We start from the raw sequence: 18756 nt of genomic DNA, 5'->3' as shown, positions 1-18756 counted from the left end.
TAGGATCTTATGAAGAGGGGTCAGTGCCAGACACACAGGGAGTACCCGCAGAAGCTGCCCAGGAGCAAAGACTGGCCTCAGACCGCCCATGTGCTGGACTGCCCGTGGGAAAGGATGTCCTGGAGTGAGTGCTGGGTTCTGTCTGTGTTCTGTCTTTAGGGAGCACATGGAAATGCAGACACACAGGTGAACTTTTCTCCTCTCACGACTCCAGCACCAGCCCAGGAGGCTGCTCTGGACCTGGAGGGTTGTCCGCCTCCAGCGGTCAAGGCATCTCCAGCAGCCACTTCGGCTGCACCTCTGGAGCCAGGGATGGCCTGTGCAGCATCTCCTGACCTGACTGAGGCCCCACCACCCCTGCCTGAAGAGCCCTCCCTCGACCCTGCCCTGGTTCCCACCACAGAGAGGGGGCTCCCCTGGAAAATGAGTCAGGGCCAGCTCTAGAGCTGCCTGTTGCACCTGTTGAATTTGCTTTCCTTCATTCTCTGATCTGTTCCTTTTATATGCTTTCATTGTCATGATTTTATTTTCTCCATGGTATGAGTCAGTTTTCTATTTTTTAGAATTTTATTTTTGGGGGTTCTTTTTCAGTTTTTTCTTGTATTCCTTTTCTTTTTGATCCTTTGCTTTTCTGTTTTTATCATTTAAAACCAGGTAAATAAATAAAAGGTATTGTCTGTATTGTAAATCTGTGCCATTCCTGAGCATGACCTACTTTCATGAGGTTGCACCAGCATCACCACCACTATCTAGTTGCAGGATGCTCCACCAGAAGGACACACCCACCACTCCTCTTGCCCTTGGCAACCTTTGATCTGATTTCTGTCTCTGTTGCTTTACCTATTCTGGAAGTTTCCTATCAATGGAATCTTACAATAGATACCTTTTTGTGTCCACTCACATATTTTGTTTGTTTTTATCTGAAATTGCATTCTGATTATTTCAAAGAGAAATTCCAGATGGGTTAGTGATCACAGGGGGGGATTAAGGGGGGGGAAAGCCCGTTAATAAGTGTGTCAATAATCTCAGAGTAGACACCATTGTGGTAAGTGTGACCCCAGGGCCAGAAGCCAGTCAGGACTACTCCAAAGAATTCAGGAGGAGAGAAGACTCCCAAGCTCATTTTACCAGGCCAGCATTATCCTAATACTAAAAGCAGATTAAGACACTGCAAAGAAAGAAAATTTTAAGCTAGTATCCCTGATGAACATAGATGCAAACAAAATATCCTCAACAAAATATTAGCAAACCAAACCCAGCAATACATTACAAAGATCATGCAGAGTGATCACGTGGGGTTTATTCCTGGGATGCAAGGTTGGTCTAATACTTGCAAATCAGCTACTGTGATACACCACGTAAACAAAATGAAGGGTAAAAATTATATGATCATATCAATAGATGCAAAAAGAGCATTTGATGATATCTAGCCCCCATTTATGATAAAACTCCCAGCAAAGTGGAAATAGAGGGAACATACGTGCACACAATAAAGGCCACATATGACAAGCCTACAGCCAACATCATACGCAACGGGCAGAATCTATAAGCATTTCCCTTCAGACAGGGGAAGAGGCAGGGATGTCCACTGTCACTACTCTTATCCAGCAGAGTAGTGGGAGTCCCAGCACAGCAATCAGACAAAGGGAGGTAATGAAAGGCATCCAAATGGGAAGGGAAGAAGTAAAACTGTCATTATTTGCAGATGATATGATACTATACAGATACCAAAGATTCCACCTAGAAATTACTGAAACTAATAAATGGATTCAGCAAAGTAGCAAGATATAATATTAGTTTCCAAAATAGAAGTTTCCAATATTCTCTGATACATCCGATACAGGGTTAATATCAAAAATTTGTAAAGAACTTACAAAACTCAACACCGAAAAATATCCAACTTAAAAATCAGGGTAAAAGACATGAATAGACACTTCTCCAAGAAGAACTTACTGATGGCCATAAAAAAAGATGCTCAATGTCACTAATTATCAGAGCAATGCAAATTAACACCCAATGAGATATCACCTCATACCTGTCAGAATGGCCATCATCAATGATTCAACAAACACCACGTGCTGGTGAGGATGTGGAGAAAGCAAACCCTTTTGTATTGTTGGTGGGAATGCAGATTGGAGCAGCCACTATGGAAAGCTGTATGCAGATACCTCAAAAAATTAAAAATCAACCTGCCTTTTGACCCAGCTATCTCACTTCTGGGAATACATCCAAAGGGACCCAAAACACTAGTTTGGGAGAACATAAGCACCCCTATGTTCATTGAGCATTATTTACACTTGCTAAGATATAGAAGCAGCCCAGGTGTCCATCACTAGATGAGTGGGTAAAACAACTATGGGATATTTACACAATGGAATAGAACTTGGCCATAAAAAACAAGAAAAGTTTACCCTTTGTTACAGCATGGATGGGGCTGAAGAACATTCTGCTAAGTGAAATAAGCCAGTCAGACAAAGAACTTATATGTACAACCCATGGACATGAACTAAGGCAGAGGGCGGAATGCTGGAGGGTGGGGGGCCAGGGTGGAGAGGGGATAAAGGAGGAGAAAATTGGGAAAGCTGTAATAGCATAATCAATAAAACATACTTAAAAGGCAAGATCAAAAAAAAAAAAGAAGCCAGTCAGAAAAAGACAAATACCGTATGTTTTCACTCATATGTGGACTTAATGAACAAACCAGCAAAACAGAGACAGACTCATAGACAGAGAGCAAAAGGACAGCTATGGGAGTGTTGTTTAGGAGATAAAAAATATTTTGCATTACTTTTTATAGCTACATCGTATTCCATTGTGTAAATATAATGCTATTTAATTCCACTGCAATTAAAGAGCCTTGTGCACTTATCCTTTATTTTTCATTACTATATGTTTGGCATAGATTCCTAGGAGAGAAAATATTGAGTCAAAGGTAAATACATATTCTAGTTAATTTTGCTGGATATCATTAAGATTCCCTCCCCATACAGGTGGTATTATTTTTCATTCCCCCCAGCAACAGTTTTATCATCGGAGCACATTGTCAAACTTTTTGACTTTTGCCAATCTGACAGATGAAAAACATGATCTCATCGTAATTTCAACTTGCATTTCTCTTATGCCAAACAATGTTGAGCATATTTTCACATATGCAAGGACCACTTGCATTTCCTTTTTTTTTCAACTATCTGTTCATATCTCTTGCTTGTTTTTTAGTCATTGGTCTTTTTCTTTTCCATTTAGTTATTAGGTATATTAACCCTTTGTTAATTATAGAACTTGCAAATATTGTTTTCCAGTTTGTCTCCTTTTTACCTGCTTATGATGTTTTCTGGGAGGGAAAAGTCTTTCTTATTTCTATGTAGCCATATGTATTAATCTTTTTCCTATTGCTTCTATGCTTTGATTCACAGATTGAAGGTTTTCCCCAGTCCCAGACTGTGCATTGTGAACCTTCATGGTATACTTAACATTTGATAAATATATACCTTACCATTCAATTAAATACCAATTTAAAATATGCACCTGTGTGCACATGTACACACAACATAGAAACACACACAGGATGCATTAGCTTACAATCTGGAAAACACTGAAAACACCAAACAGTTACATACATGGCTAAAAGTTTGTAAGTACAGTCTGATATTTTAGCTCAAATTCCTAACAAATGGTTTGCAGAGTTAGGCTGATGAATTACAAAGAGATAGAAAGGATGTGAATAAAAGTCTTTAAAAGATATAAGCCATGTCTTGTGAAATTTAAAATTGGTTGACCCTGGCTGGTGTAGCTCAGTGGATTGAGCGCGGGCCTGCGAACCAGAGGATCGCGGTTCAATTCCCAGTCAGGGCACATGTCTGGGTTGTAGTCCAGTTCTCTGCAGGCCAACTCCCAGCAGGGGGCGCACACACAAAAAAAAGGCAACCATACATTGATGTTTCTCTCCCTCTCTCCTTCCCCTCTAAAGATAAATAAATAAATAAAATCTTTTTAAAAATTTAAAAAAAAATAAAATTGGTTGAGATAAACTGACTATTCTCAATAAAGTTTTTGAAAATGACTAGTTTTATGGGTGAAATATTAATTTCATGATGATTTAGAATCTGAAAGACTTTAAATATTTACGCACAGGTTGAGTTTAATATTTCGAGATACACAAGGTCTCTCCAGAAAGTATCCACCCATGTAATATGAATAGAGACATTTATTGAAGAAGACACAAGATACAAGAAACATTGTGCATAGGACAATGATGCCTCAGACCCTTCAAAGTAGGCACCTTGGGACCTCACACAGTTCTCCTAATCGCCATCAGTGCCCTATTGTATTTTCCTCAACCTCACTGTCAGTCTGAAATCTCTTCCCTTTCAAAGGTGATTTTAGTTTAGGGAAAAGCCAAAATCTTGTGTGCAGGGCACCAAATCTGGGCTGTAGTGGGGCTGAGTCACCTGGGTGATTTGTTTTACCAAGCAGCTCTGTATAAGAGGTGATGCGTGAGCCAGCACATAGTCGTGATGAAGCTGCCAATCGCCAGAGGCCCAAAGCTGCGGCCTTCTGAATCATCCTAATAGTTTCCGTGGAAGAATGTTCAAGCTTAATGCAAAATTTGATGCCAATTCATTGCTCTACTTGCTTAGTCATTTTGAATGTGATGGCCACACAGTACACATGCTCACTCAACAGCATCTACCACCCCCACTGACTTAGTACAGTAAAGCTGTCATTCACACATGTGCATTCTAGTCCACTCTCCTTGGCTGCCAGGGGACATCAATTCACACAAACTGTTCTTGTTATATTAATAATGGCTGGAATTTTTCCAGACAGATCTTGTCATATAAATAATATAATGCCCCAAACATAGCTAATACTAAAAATGTTGAACAAATGAATAAATGAATTTCATATACATCAGAACTGGAATGGCAAACAAGTGGACTCTGATAGATTATATACAATTTTCAAGAGACTCAGTTACCACTGATGACATTGTTTAGATAAGTATAAAGAAAGAAAGAATAAAATAGTATTTTAAATTGGTGAAGCTAATTTTAGCAACAGTGTTTCAATGCTTACACTTTTCTGCAGGCAAGATCTATTTTGATATAAAAGACTAGGATGAAAATTCTGGTGACTCACATTGGGAGAAATGACAGCTATACTGAATGACAGATTCAAGAATCAAGAGGACCTTGACAGCTCACACAATGAACCCAATTCAATGCATCAAGCAAGAACTGGATATTAGTTATTTACTAGACACTGAAATAAAGAGATGACTATGACACTCGTCCTGATATTAATATGTTCATTGCCTGTGGGGAAGTCAAATGTGTCATCAAATAAATATGTTTCAATGTGATAGGTAACGTGACAGTGGTTGAGTACGTAGTTACTGGAGGAACAAAGGAGGTAATGGTAAACTCTGCCTAAGTCTGGGAAGTTCAAAGATATGATTAAATATGGATATAATAAGATGCTACACTTGGTCCAAAACCACAACAGTACGAATACAGGATTTGTATAAGCATTATTAAGCATAAAGCAGACTTTGAGATTTTATTTGAAAAACCTTAAACATGAATCAACTGTGTTTGGTTGCCAAAATGTTAATGGTCATCAGACCAACTGACATTGTATTCTACACCAGGTGTCTTATTTCTGGGGAATTTAAGCAACTGTGTGCATATACGGTAAAAGGAACTAGGGAAGAAGCTATTATGTGAAGAATGAATAGGTCAGAGTAAATAAAACGGGAGCAACATTTCTTGGCTGGAACAATTATAATGTTAAGATATATGTCAGAATATCTTTTGCTCAGAATCTTCCAATGCCTCATCACACTCATAGTAAAAACATATTTCTAGCAGTGGCCAAAAGGCCCTATGGGACCTGGTTACCATTTCTTTCATGTCCTCATCACCTACTGCTCTACCTACTGCTCTTCCCTTGCTCACTCATGACATCTTATTAGCCTCCTTGTCACTCCCCAAACATTCCAGGGATGCTCCCATTATAAGGTGTTTGTTCGGACTGTTCCTCCCCAAACATTCCAGGGATGCTCCCATTATAAGGTGTTTGTTCGGACTGTTCCTTCCCAAACATTCCAGGGATGCTCCCATTATAAGGTGTTTGTTCTGACTGTTCCTTCCCAAACATTCCAGGGATGCTCCCATTATAAGGTGTTTGTTCGGACTGTTCCTTCCGCCTGGAACAAAAAAAGTTCTTCCCTCAGCCACTTACATGGCTAACTTCCTCATCTCCTTCAAGTCTTCCTTCCAATGTCAACATTTCAATGACGATGATCTTGATGGCCTTATTCAAATTAACAACCTGCTCTCCCCAGTTGTCTCCTCCCTGTCTTTCTTGAGTTCCCTTACTTTGGTATTTTGGTTATAGTTCTGTTACCATATTAGTAAATTATTATTTGAGCTCTGTAAAAGCTTAACAGTCAAAGGAGGTATAGGGGCCCTATGTTTGATTAGGGGAAATGTGCCCAGGGGCTGACAAAATTCACACCACAGGAATAGTAGGCCCGGATTCCCTCTCACTCTTTGTATAAGTAGGAATAAGAAAAAAAAGAGGAAATTACATGGACAAATATGGTCTTACGACATAAGAAGGTAATTAGCAAATTAATGCTCAGATTTTCTTTAGAATTGATGTTGAAGGGGTTCAGAACAGGCCTCTCCAACATGTACCACTTTCCTATGTGAGTTATTTTGGGCTAAAGGCAATCAAGGCGCTGTAGGCTCATGAGAATTTTTACCTTTGCCTTAAAGAATTTAAATTTGCGGCCTTGCCCATAATAAGATTTATTAGCAGAAGGAACTTCTCATGATTTATCTATATGGCAGGGCAAACTTCTAATCACTGAACATCTGCTCTTATCCTGAGAATGACCACCCTCCCCTCTAAAGCCCCAAGGTGCCTCACCTCATCCTTAGCTCAGAATGCCATATACACCTCATTTTAACTTTCTGTCTCTGACTCTCTCAAGAATGTGGGGTCCCCATACATATGTAATTAAATTTGGTTATTTTCTCTTGTTAATCTGTCTCCTGTAAATTTAATTAGACCAGGCAGAACAACCTAAAGGGGTAGAGAAAATTTTGTTCCTCCCTCATAATGTTATGTACAAAATTAATGTTTAAAAGTTTAAATGAAAGTAAATGAATCTGAAGTTCCTTTTTTATCAGCTGTAAAAATATTCGCTGGCCCATGCCCAGAGTTTGAAAGAGATCAGCATGACTCTAATGAAAAACAAGCTGTAGGTCTCAGAGAAATTCAATATACACTCTTTCTTTTCCTTTTAGCTTTTGAGTGGTTTCCATGGGAATCTAGGCTTGTGGGGATCTCTAACCTATTCATGGAGAGCAGATGCTTGTATTTTTATGACTTAGTAAAAGTGGGGGTCAGTGAAGAGAGAAGGATGATTAGAAGATGAATATGGTTGTAACATATGCGATCATATTCAAAACAAAATTCTGCAAGCCATGCAGACATTAAAATATAATCTGCAAGGCTCATCTACTGTGTTTGAGAGGTATTACATCATAAAGGAGAAACACTGAACCTAGAGACACAAGTTCTCAGCCCAAATTCTGAATCTGGCCCACGAGAAAGAAACCTTCAGGTACATCTTTGGGGTTTTGACTGGGAAACTGGATTTGGGAATTACTCTAGGACAGAAGAGCCGGAGTCTGAGAAAGGAAGCTTCAGAGGAACATGTAATTCCTCTGTCACTGAAGCTTTATCAAGAGCACTGAGCTGGGAACCGGGAAAACAAGCTAATTCCTGACTCTACAAGTGACAAAATGGCCTTGAAGAACTTAACCTATACCTCAGCTTACTTAGATATTAAAAAAAAAGATAATTCAACTATTCTAACTGCTATGAAGCAACACTGAACGTAAATATTTTCTTCCTTCCTAGAGCTATGTTAGAAAATTTCAAATTAGTGATTTCAATCAAGGTGTGTTGATATGTTGTTCCTTGTGATTATAAATTTCCTCCATGCAAGTAGAAGGACATTAGGCATAATCAAAGTATTAAAAGACAGAGAGGTTTTGATTTCAGTTCTCAGATTTGTTTTAAAACAGACCAACTCCAGTTTTGGTTGGGACACTCATTTGAATGTAAGATGATAAACACTTGACACCGTTTCTAAACTGGAAAACCAGAGGCAGGTTTACAGACCAGAGGGGACAAACTAGATGCTAGTCTGGGAACTTCAGGACAAAATAAAAAACGGGAGTTTCAGAGTTATTCTACTCTGCTCTTTTAATTCTGGTAAATCATTAACATGGAAACAACATATTTTGAAAACTGATTAATAATAATAAGTTTTCATTGATGAATAGAGAATTCTGTTTGTGATTTAAAAAAGAAAAAAAACAAACTATAGCCTGAAGCTTCTTTAATTTTTGTGTTTAACATGATATAATTTTTCCATGTGTGTAACCTTAACCTTCTTTGGTTATTAAGCCAAATTAATAACCTCCTAGAAGATTAAAAATGCATAACTATGAGCATTTAGTAAGACTGCCAAAGTTTTTTGACCCTTATTAACAATAAATGTATCTGTGGAAGTCAGGGAAATGGTAACTTTCCTGGAGCAAACCATTTCCAACACTTAGATATCTTCCATGAGAAGCCCAGAAAAGGTATGACTGATTGCTTTCTTGGATTAAACTGAGGGCATTAAACGAGAAACAAATTAGAGGCAGATGTTCAGTAGATTGAGATTAATTTTATTTTCCTGGCTGCTTGGAGTAACAGCAATTTCTTTCCAGAGAAGTGAATATGTGTCAGAATAACTAAGCCAATCACCACAGTTCAATAAGATTTTCCCATATACGTATTTTGAAGGTGGATGAATGTTTCTAATAAACAAAATGTCTAGCATTTGTATTAATAATAACTTTTAATATAAGTAACATAATATACATTCATTCATTCAACCTAGATATGTCAGACACTGTAAGATTCTGGGGGATTCAAAAACAAACAAAACGAGGTTCTTGCCTGGAGCTCTAATCTAGTGGGAAAGAGACAAGTAAGCGCTAAAGACAGTTCAGGATAACGGGCCCCTGATGGAGATGTGAGCGGAACACTACGGGAAGGAGAGTTTTTCCTACTAACCACCCCCAAGAAAGATAACATAATATAGCTCGCTATCAAAAAAAAAAAAAGCAAAAACATGTGAGAACGGTTGCTCTTCAGGTCAATAGTAATAACAATGCCTATTTACATGTTGTGGCTATTGATATTTTATAAAACCCTTCAGTATTGTAAGGTAGACAGATCAACTTTAATTATCACTTGATATATTTACCCATGATCTTTGCAAACATGTTAAGAGCAGGAATCATGGCTTCCACCTTTTTTGTATTCCAAGGCCTAGCACAGTACCTGTTACACAGTAACAGTTTCAACATGTAGGATGAACGAACACATGCACATATACATGAATGTTGATGATTGCGTAAATGGCATGCTTCTGAGTTCACAGGTAACAGAATTTAGTGGATAGGCAATACCTGAAAAGAATATTTGATATCTGATATATCAAAGAGGTTTAGTAGTGACAGTCCTTAATCATAGCAGACATATGTGCTTCATTTTTTAATGATCTCTCTAGATACACGGTCACGACTACATAGTAGGCATTCGATAAGTACTTACTGAATGAATAGTTCTACCTTCACAGATATGTCTCTTGGACCCGACTTCTCCTCTCTGAATAGCTTTCTATATAACTCTACTCCCTTCTTCCAAAGTAGCTTGAGTTGCCGTATTAGTCCCCCTAAAGTACTGTGATCACGTAAATTCAATTTTCATATTTCCTAAGTGGCCCCCTAATAGTCAGGACCCTTCATTTGAAAAATATAATTAAAAAATAAAAGCACATAGTCATGTGAAGCACATAGTACAAAAGCCTGGCACGAGCCCACACCGGATGCTAAATGGCTGAGAATTAATGAGCTAGGTTGTCCTGAGAAAACTGGTTATTCATATGTTTTCAAATGATAATGGACAGACCCCTACACAAAAGTTATTTGTTACATCATAAAAGACTTGAAAATATAGTATAATTTTAAAACAACGTCTGCTTAGCTCTTTAGTCTCCCAGCTGTTGTTTACTGCTGGGTTTGAGAGCCTCACCCTATAACAGCACAGTTTAGGAATCTGCTAATAATTTGCGAGGAGTCTATACCCAGATTTCTGAGTTCCCTCTCTGCAGCTGCCTTCTCTCCAGGACTCTGCCCTTCCAGACCCAGGCACCACCAGCTCCAAGTGCTATCTGGGTTTCTCAGCCTACAGAGATTACAGCTTCCGGCCTGGGTGGCCTTTTGAAATCCAATTTGTAAAATGCCTTAAGGAAAAAGTCAGAATAAATATGGAGCTAATTTCACAAGCTTCCCTTTTCTGAATGACTACAGTTTCTTAGATCCTGCTTATGCTGACTGCTCTCAGTGCCTTCGAACAATGCACTGTATATATTTCGCTCAGTTTTGAGAGATGTTTTTGGCAGATGGGTTATTCTAAAATAAGTGGTCATGGTCAGAACTTATGCCTGGTTATGAAAGTTTCTTATGGGTTGCTCATTTTTCTGATTTCTTCTTTTATATCTTTAAACATTCCATCAATGGTTATTGTATATTGTGTTTCTAATGATGGCAATATCTAATGTTTTTGATGGAATAAATCTGCTTATCATTTCTGCTCTTATTCATGGTAGATTGCTTCCTCATGTGTTTCACTGTGGATCATGTTTGATCCGTTTTAAAATGTCCTAGACGTTTAAGGTGAAGAGGTTTTCTCTAAAGAGAGTTTGGCCTTGTGTCTGCTCAGAGGCAGGGTGTGCTGCAGGCCTGGAAGGTATGTCATCTACAACTCTCTGCAAAAATTATTTCTAGACCCTGCACCATCTTATTCCTTCCTGATCTATGCAATCTTTTGATTTCTTAATAATGGTGTTTTTGTATGAAGCCCAAGATCAAACACAATACCCAGGTTTGACATACACAGACACAGCACTAAAGAATTATTACCAACCTTGTTCTGGAAACTCTACCAAAGCTAGGATAGCCTAAAGATATATTATGGCTTTTGGCAACATAGAAAAACAAACTGCAGCACAGAGATGGGAAATGCATAATTATCAGATAGCCGAAAGAACATGGAACTTGTTATTTATGAAGTCAGCTATGTAAATTGTGACATGTAAATCATAGTTCTATTTATTCCTTGACATTTGAAAAAATCACAGTGAAGAAGATAAAGGCAAAACGAAGAGCGAAAGAAAACAAGGCACTGCATCCTGTGGAGAGACACACAGCTCAGCCGGCGTAGCTGGGTGTGCACTCTCCTCGTTCATTTCGCACCCCTGCAAAAATGTCTTCCTGCAGGACCATCCGCTTCGGTACTCATTTTCCCCACATGACCCACTGATACACACACAGTTAGTCTTCTCCCATCAGCATTTCTGAAGTTGAGTTTTAAATCTACATGAATCCCAATTTTAAAAGAGCTATCAAATTCTTAATATTGGTGCTATTCCCAGTCTGAAATGTCTACTTTATGAAAAGAAGTTAAACGGAGTCACCCTTCCCGAATGAATAATTTTAACAGCTGACAAGCCTAGGTGAAAGGTTGTAAGTACCTGAGTAGTAGTTAAAAGTGAGACTGAAAATGAGAGAGGTTTTTTTAAAATTACTATAGTGAAAAGCAAATTCAAAAGCAGGAACTCTTGAAATAACCTGACATACCTAACATATAACTAGAATGTCCAGCAATATATCTCAATGTCAGTCTCTTTTTATGTAATCAACTAATGAAAAGGTCTTTTTCTAACCCTTCAATTAATATGCTATCTGGTTCATTTTAGACAGGAAATAGCTCTAATATTAGTTTCTGTTGAACTACCTAATTTTTATTGCTTTTTACACAAAAAATAACATAAGCCTAAAATAATAAAAACACCAGGCATTAGAAATACATTTTATAGACCAAAATTTTATGGTGCGAAAATAGTTTTTAGGTACAAAGATCTTTAAATAAATTTGAAACTTCCCATTTTTATTTTTTGAAATCATTTAAATAGGCGATATAGTTTTAGATTTTTTAAAAGTTGAAAACATATTCAGAAAATAAAGTTCTGTGATGTCCCTTAAATGCCCCGTATTTTAGGGGAGACTACAGATTTTTATTGCAAAAGTAGTACTCAGTAAACAAAAAATTTTAAACGGTGGAAAGTACAAAAATTCCTAATATTTCCAATATTTAAACCCAACTACTATTAACATCTCAGTGGGTTTTTTGTTTGTTAATTGCTTTTTTCCATGCATAAATTGACTTGTAATATAGTTCAATCATAAAATTGTACATACAACTTTTATTCCTTTTCCCTGACTTAACCTTAGATCATAAAATAAAATCTACTGTTCGAGACACTAGGATTAGAGAAAGCAGCCACCTATGCTTATTTGTGCCTCGCTATCTGCAGCTTTGAGACTAACTGTAGAACAAACATAAGAAACTAAGACTCATACACTTGTGATTTATCACTTGTCCATTGCACAGTTCCATGCACCAAGTAATAACTACCACACAAAATGTTTATAGTTCAAAGTAATCTTACGTCTCACCTTTTGAGCTGCAAGATGCAGGGCTGTTCTCCGGCTGTGGTCAGTTTTATTAACATCCGCTCCCGCCTTCAGGAGGGCATCTGCACAGTCCAGTCTGTCCGCCAACACACAGTACATAAGGGGTGTTCTCCCAAATTGATCCTCTTTGTCTTTAAGGGCAGCGTTTCCTATGAGTAAAAGAAACAGATGGTAACATTTGGTAATTGTTGTTGTTATTACTAATATGATTACGAACTACATTTACTGAGTGTTTATCAAGCACTGTGCTAAATGCATTAAATGTCGTACCTCATTTTTACTGGCCCTATCAGATAAATACTACCATCCCTGTATCACAGGAAACTGATGCTCAGAGAAGTCAAGGAACTTGTTTATATTACATTGGTGGTAGGGCTAAAATTCAAAATGACTGTTGACTCTAAAGGCCATATTCTTAACTACTATGTTACGCGAAATTAACATCGTGAGATGCAAAGCAACTAATTTTCCTCCCTCCTTTCTTTTGCCAACAAATGCTTAGTGCAGGCCATACAGTAGGTAATGTGGTATGTTTTGGAGAGATACAAAAACGAGTCATGGTTGGCTTTCCATTTTAGACAATATGGAGCGAGTGTGTACTGCCCTGATCCTCCTGCTATTCACAACTAAACACCCAGGAAAAAGATATGAAAAGTGGAAAAAAGAAGAGAGGCTGATTATAGAGAACTGTGAAACGCTGGGAACAACCTGATTGTGAGTTCCCCGAAGGTTTTTGGTCTCAGTTTTTGCCTCCTCCATACATCCAGCCTGAGTGCTAAAGTAGTCCGCCAGAGACACTGAGGGGCGCAGACACAACCCCGCCCCCCTGCCCAGATGCCTATTCTCCCAGGCAAAAGATTGGGAGGAGGGCAGCCCTGCAGGGGTAAACTCTTTCGACTGTACCTGCTCTACTCAAAGCACATACAACAAGAGAAACTGTGATTCCTTTCCTCCTGGCTGAGAATTACAGTGACTGTGGGGAGGAGCCCTGTGAACCACTGTGCTCCGTGGACACTGTGCCCCAAATTAGCAAATGATGGCAACGAGGTGGTATTTGATTCCTCCCAAACTAGAATGTGGAGGAGTATTGTGGAGAGGAGGAAGCTGAAGAAAGCAAATTCTTTAAATAGGTGCATGAAGCTGTGGACAACTCTGAGCAGCTCATGTGTGAAATTAACCAGACTCAAACTGGAAAAACTTTGAGACTTGAACTCCGGGTGGAATGCTGGCCAGGTTCTAAAATGGCATGGTTAGAACAGGAACGATGTGAAAAGCCTTGCAAAGCTCAGAAAAAATAACTTGAAATTTGAATCACAGTCCACAAAATTGGAACAACATGTTCATTCAAACCAAAATACATTGTCAGTCTACTAAAACAGGAGATTTAAGTAGGATCTAGAATCTCTGTAACACAATATACAAAATACACAGGACATAACCCAAAATGACTATATAAACCAAGAGCCAGGAAAATAGTTAGTTTGATAAGAAAAGATAATCAACAGGCACCAACACTGTCATGATACAGGTATTAGAATTATCTGACAAGGATTTTTAAAGCAACTACGATAAAAACGATCTGACAAACCTCTATGAACATACTGGAACAAACAGAAAACTGCAGAACGTCTCAGCAAAGAAAGAAAACATAAAATGAAAAGTTTAGAATGGTAAATGTTTAATAAGCAAGTAAGTAAATAACCAAATAAAAAATAAAATCTTTATTGAACAGGATCAGTAGTAGAATAGAAATGACAGAGAAAAAAATCACTGAACATGTTATAGACCACAGACATTATTCAATCTGAACAATTGATAGAAAAAAATAGAAACAGAAGGAACTGACAGAGTCTCAGGCCTCTGTGGGACAAGAACAAAGTATCTACCATTCATATCACCAGAGGAAAAGAGGAAAAAGAAAGAAGGGCTGAAAACCTATTTCAGGGAATAATGGCTGGAAATGGCCCATGCTTGGTGAAACACACAAATCTAAAGACCTAAGAAGCTGAGAAAAGTTCAAACAAAATAAACCCGAAGGAATCCATGATGACTCAGTCATAATCATTTCTGAAAACTAAAGATAAAGGAAAAAAGCATGAAAGCAGCCAGAGAGAAACAACACATTACCTATAGGAGAGCAACGATTCCAATGACAGTATGTTTCTCATGAGCATCTACGGAACCACAAAGCAATGACACATTATTTTTCAAGTGGGCAGGGCGGGGGGTGGGGGTGGATGGAGAGGAAAGAGCTGTCCACCCAGAGTTCTATACCCAGTGCTTGCCTAGGGCTGAGGCTGGGGGTGGGGGTGGAGGGGTCATAGCTAAAGCATGTAGGGGTTCTTTTGGAGGAAATGAAATTGTTCTAAAATCAATTGTGGTGATGTTTGTGCAACTCTGTGAATATACAAAAACCATTGAAAAATACACCTTAAATTGGTTAATTACATGGTATGTATGTATGTGTGGTAAATTTCAATAAAGCTGTTACAAAAAGCCCTACTAAATATAAAATAAGACGGAATACCATGACAGTTAAGAAATGCAGAGAAAGAACAAAGTGGGAAACAAGAAAAATAAACAGAGGGAACAAACAGTAAACATAATAAATTAGAGATTTTAAATCCTAACATTAATAATCACGTTACAGGTAAATGGTATGAGCACAATAATAAAAAGAGAGATAGGTTTAAAAATGAGGACCTAACTGCCCTGGCCAGGTGTGGCTCAGTTGGCTGGAGTAGTGTTGTATACACCAAAAGACTGCAGGTTCGATTCCCAGGGAGGGTACTACCTAGGTTGTAGGTTTGATCCCCAGTCAGGGGCGTGTGTGAAAGGCATCCAATCTACATTTCTCTCTCGCACCAATGTCTCTCTCTCCACCCCCTTCTTCCCTTCTTCTCTCTCTAAAATCAATAAACATATCCTCAGGTGAGGATTAAAAAAAACAAAACAAGGACACAATAATATGCTATTTATAAGCAAGTCACCTGAAATATGATATAAGTAGGTTAAAAGTAAAAGATTAAGCAAATATATCATGTAAACAAACACTAATCAAAAGAAAGCTGGAATGATTATGTTAATACCTGATAAAGTAGACCAGAGAAGAGGCAATCAGCAGAGACAAAAACAGTATATAACGATGAAAGGGCCAATGCATCAAGAATGCATAACAATCCTGATGTGTGTACACCAAACTACAGTCTGCAAAATATAGGCAGCAAAAACTGACAGAATTGAAAGAAAACATGAAAAGCTCATAATTAGAGTTGGTACCTTCAATACCCCTCTCAATAGCTGCTTGAATCACTAAATGAAACTCAACAAGGATAAAGAACTAAACACTACTATAAAGCAGCAGAATATAACTGATATTTACTAAACATGTCACCCAATGATAGCCAGACAAGACAGTCTTTCAAAACGCCCATGTAATATCCTCCCAAATAGACAATATATTAGGTCATAAAACAAATGTTAACAGATTTAAAGAGGTGAATTCATACAAAGTATGTTCTCTGACAATAATGTAACTAAACTAGAAAGCAGTAACAGAAAGATAGTGGGAAATCATTGAATATTTGGGAATTAACACATAGATAATCCATGGGTTAAAGATAAAATCTCAAGGGAAATTTTTAAAAAAATTAAATAATGGAAAATAAGAATACTGTTGCAAGGTTCCTACCCTGCCCATGTGGAGAGCTTAGAAGGAAATACACAGCATTGAATACTTGTATTGGAATATCAATACAAGTATCAATGTCCTATGCTTTTGATATACACACAAAAAAGAGAACAAATTTAACCCAAAGAAGCAGATCAGAGATCAATGAAATTAAAACCAGAAAAATGCTAGAGAAAAAACAGCTAAAAACCAGCTAAAAGATGGTCCTTAGAAAATACTAACAAAATTAGTAAATCTCTGATCAAATTGATCGTTAAAAACATGGCACAGAGAAATTTCTGATATCAAGAATGAAAGTGGGACATCACTAAGGAGCCTGCAGACATTAAAAGAAAAAAAAGGGAATGCTACAAATAATAAACAAAATCACAATTTAAATGAAATGGCAAAAAACCAGACACACAGATCAGTAAGACAGAGCAGGATGACAGCTATGGGGGAGGGGTGGTTTAGACATGGAGGGATGGTGCAAAAAGGAAAAAGGACTCATGGGCATGGACGATAGTGTGGTGATTGTGGGGGTGGGGGCAGGTGGGGGGGCTGTCAGGAGGATAAATGGTGATAGAAAAAACAAAATAAAAAATAAAAAGTTTACTATAAAAAAAGATAGAACTGAGAATACAGCAGTAGATATGATCAACTGTTTTTTTGAAAAGGTGCAAAGGCAAACCAATAGATAGTCTATTAAATAAATGCTGCTGGAAAAATTGGACATCTACATGCAAAAAAAGAAAAAAATGCAAAACTCTTAACCTAAATGTTTCACCATGCACAAAAATTATGTTAAAATCAATCATAAATTTCAATGTAAAACCTCTGTTACTACATAAAAGTTTTAGAAGCAAATGAAAGTGAAAGGTCATCTATGTGATCTTGGGTTAGGCAAAGATTTCTTAGGCACGATACCAAAGAATGATCCATTAAAAATTGATAAATTGGATTTCATCTAAATTAAAAACTCTTTGGAAGACATTATTAAGAAGACTAAAGGATAAGCCACAAATAGGGAGAAAATATTCTCAAAACATATACCCAATAAAACCTTCTATCCAGAATAAAGAATTCTTAGAAGTGAACAATAAAAAGATAGATAATGTAATTGAGAGATGGGCCAAAGGTCTGAATAGACTTTTCACAAAACAGGCATAAGAAAAAAATGGTCCATGTCATAATACACAGGGAAATACAAATTCAAACCACAATGTGATGCCATTACAACATTTATCAGAACGGAAAAAACAAAATCAAAATAAACCTGATAACACCAAATGCTGGTGAGGATGTAGAACAACTAGAAATCTCAGACATCACTGGCAGGAATGCAGAATAGTTCAGCCACTAAGGAAAACTGTCCATTTCTTATTAAGTTAGTTATTATTGCATTACAACATGACCAATAATCTCTCTTCTAGGTGTTTGCACAGGGCAGATAGAAGCATGAAAATTTATTTTCACATAAAAACCTGTATGTGGATGTTTACGGAAGCTCCATTTGTAATTGCTAAAAACTAGAAACATCTCAGATGTTCCTGAAGAATGACAAAATAAACTCTAGTATATCCACACAATAGAATACTGCTCAACAATGAAAACAAATGAACTACTACTGATTCACTCAAGAACATGGGGAAAAAAATCTCAAATGCATTAAGTAAACAACTCAGCCGCAAAGGTTACATATTGTCTGATTCACTTGCATTCTGGAATATGTAAAACTACAGGGACAGAAGACAGAGCAGTGGTTGGTCAGGAGGAGCTGAGGTGTGAACTTGATGAGGGTGTGATGGAATCGTTCTGTATCTTCATGGTGATGGAGATTACATGACTACATATTTGTTAAAATTAAATAACTGTACATTACAAGGGTCAGGTTTACAAAATTTACCATGCTACAGCTCAATAAAATTTACTTGACAAGAAAAACAACAAAAGATACATGGCTCCTGCCATGTACTTTAAGTGAAAAATTTTTGCTCCTTTTACCACAGGTATTGATCGGGGATTCATACACTAGCTGAGGGCAATCTTGTAAGAGCTGAGAATAAGGGAAGCCAGTTACAATTTTTCAGACGAGGCAATGAGAATTTTATCTTAATTTCTTTCATTTTTCAATTATAGTTTACATTCGATAGTATTCTATATTAGTTTCAGATATATAGCATAGTGGTTAGACAATCATTTACTTTAAAAAAAGCTTTTGCACATCAGGGAAACTATCAACAAAATGAAAAGACAACCTACTGAATGGGAGAAGATATAATATTTCCCAATGATACATCAGATAAGGGGTTAATATCCAAAATTTATAAAGAATTCAGGCAACTCAACACCCAAAAAATAAACCACCCAATTAAAAATTGGACAAAAGACCTGAATAAACACTTCTCCAAGGAA

General features: G+C 37.5%; 1 protein-coding gene across 3 annotated transcripts in view; it reads right to left on the bottom strand.

Annotated features, from left to right (window-relative positions):
• Positions 1-18756, bottom strand: part of INVS (inversin) — a 128180-nt gene that overhangs the window by 96099 nt on the left and 13325 nt on the right. For 2 of the 3 annotated variants that reach the window (XM_037035787.1, XM_037035786.1), the window contains exon 3: positions 12654-12820. In XM_037035787.1, the coding sequence (XP_036891682.1) occupies positions 12654-12820 (167 nt within the window). Of the gene's footprint in view, positions 1-12653; positions 12821-18756 lie in introns of those variants that run through there. The other variant, XM_037035788.1, reaches the window with a different exon arrangement.

Source organism: Sturnira hondurensis, unplaced genomic scaffold (genome assembly GCF_014824575.4).
Source record: "Sturnira hondurensis isolate 20B ecotype Veracruz unplaced genomic scaffold, ASM1482457v3 Scaffold0022566, whole genome shotgun sequence".
Taxonomy (NCBI): Eukaryota; Metazoa; Chordata; class Mammalia; order Chiroptera; family Phyllostomidae; genus Sturnira; species Sturnira hondurensis.
Note: the sequence above shows the minus strand (reverse complement) of the source record. Positions and strands in the feature narration are given on the sequence as shown.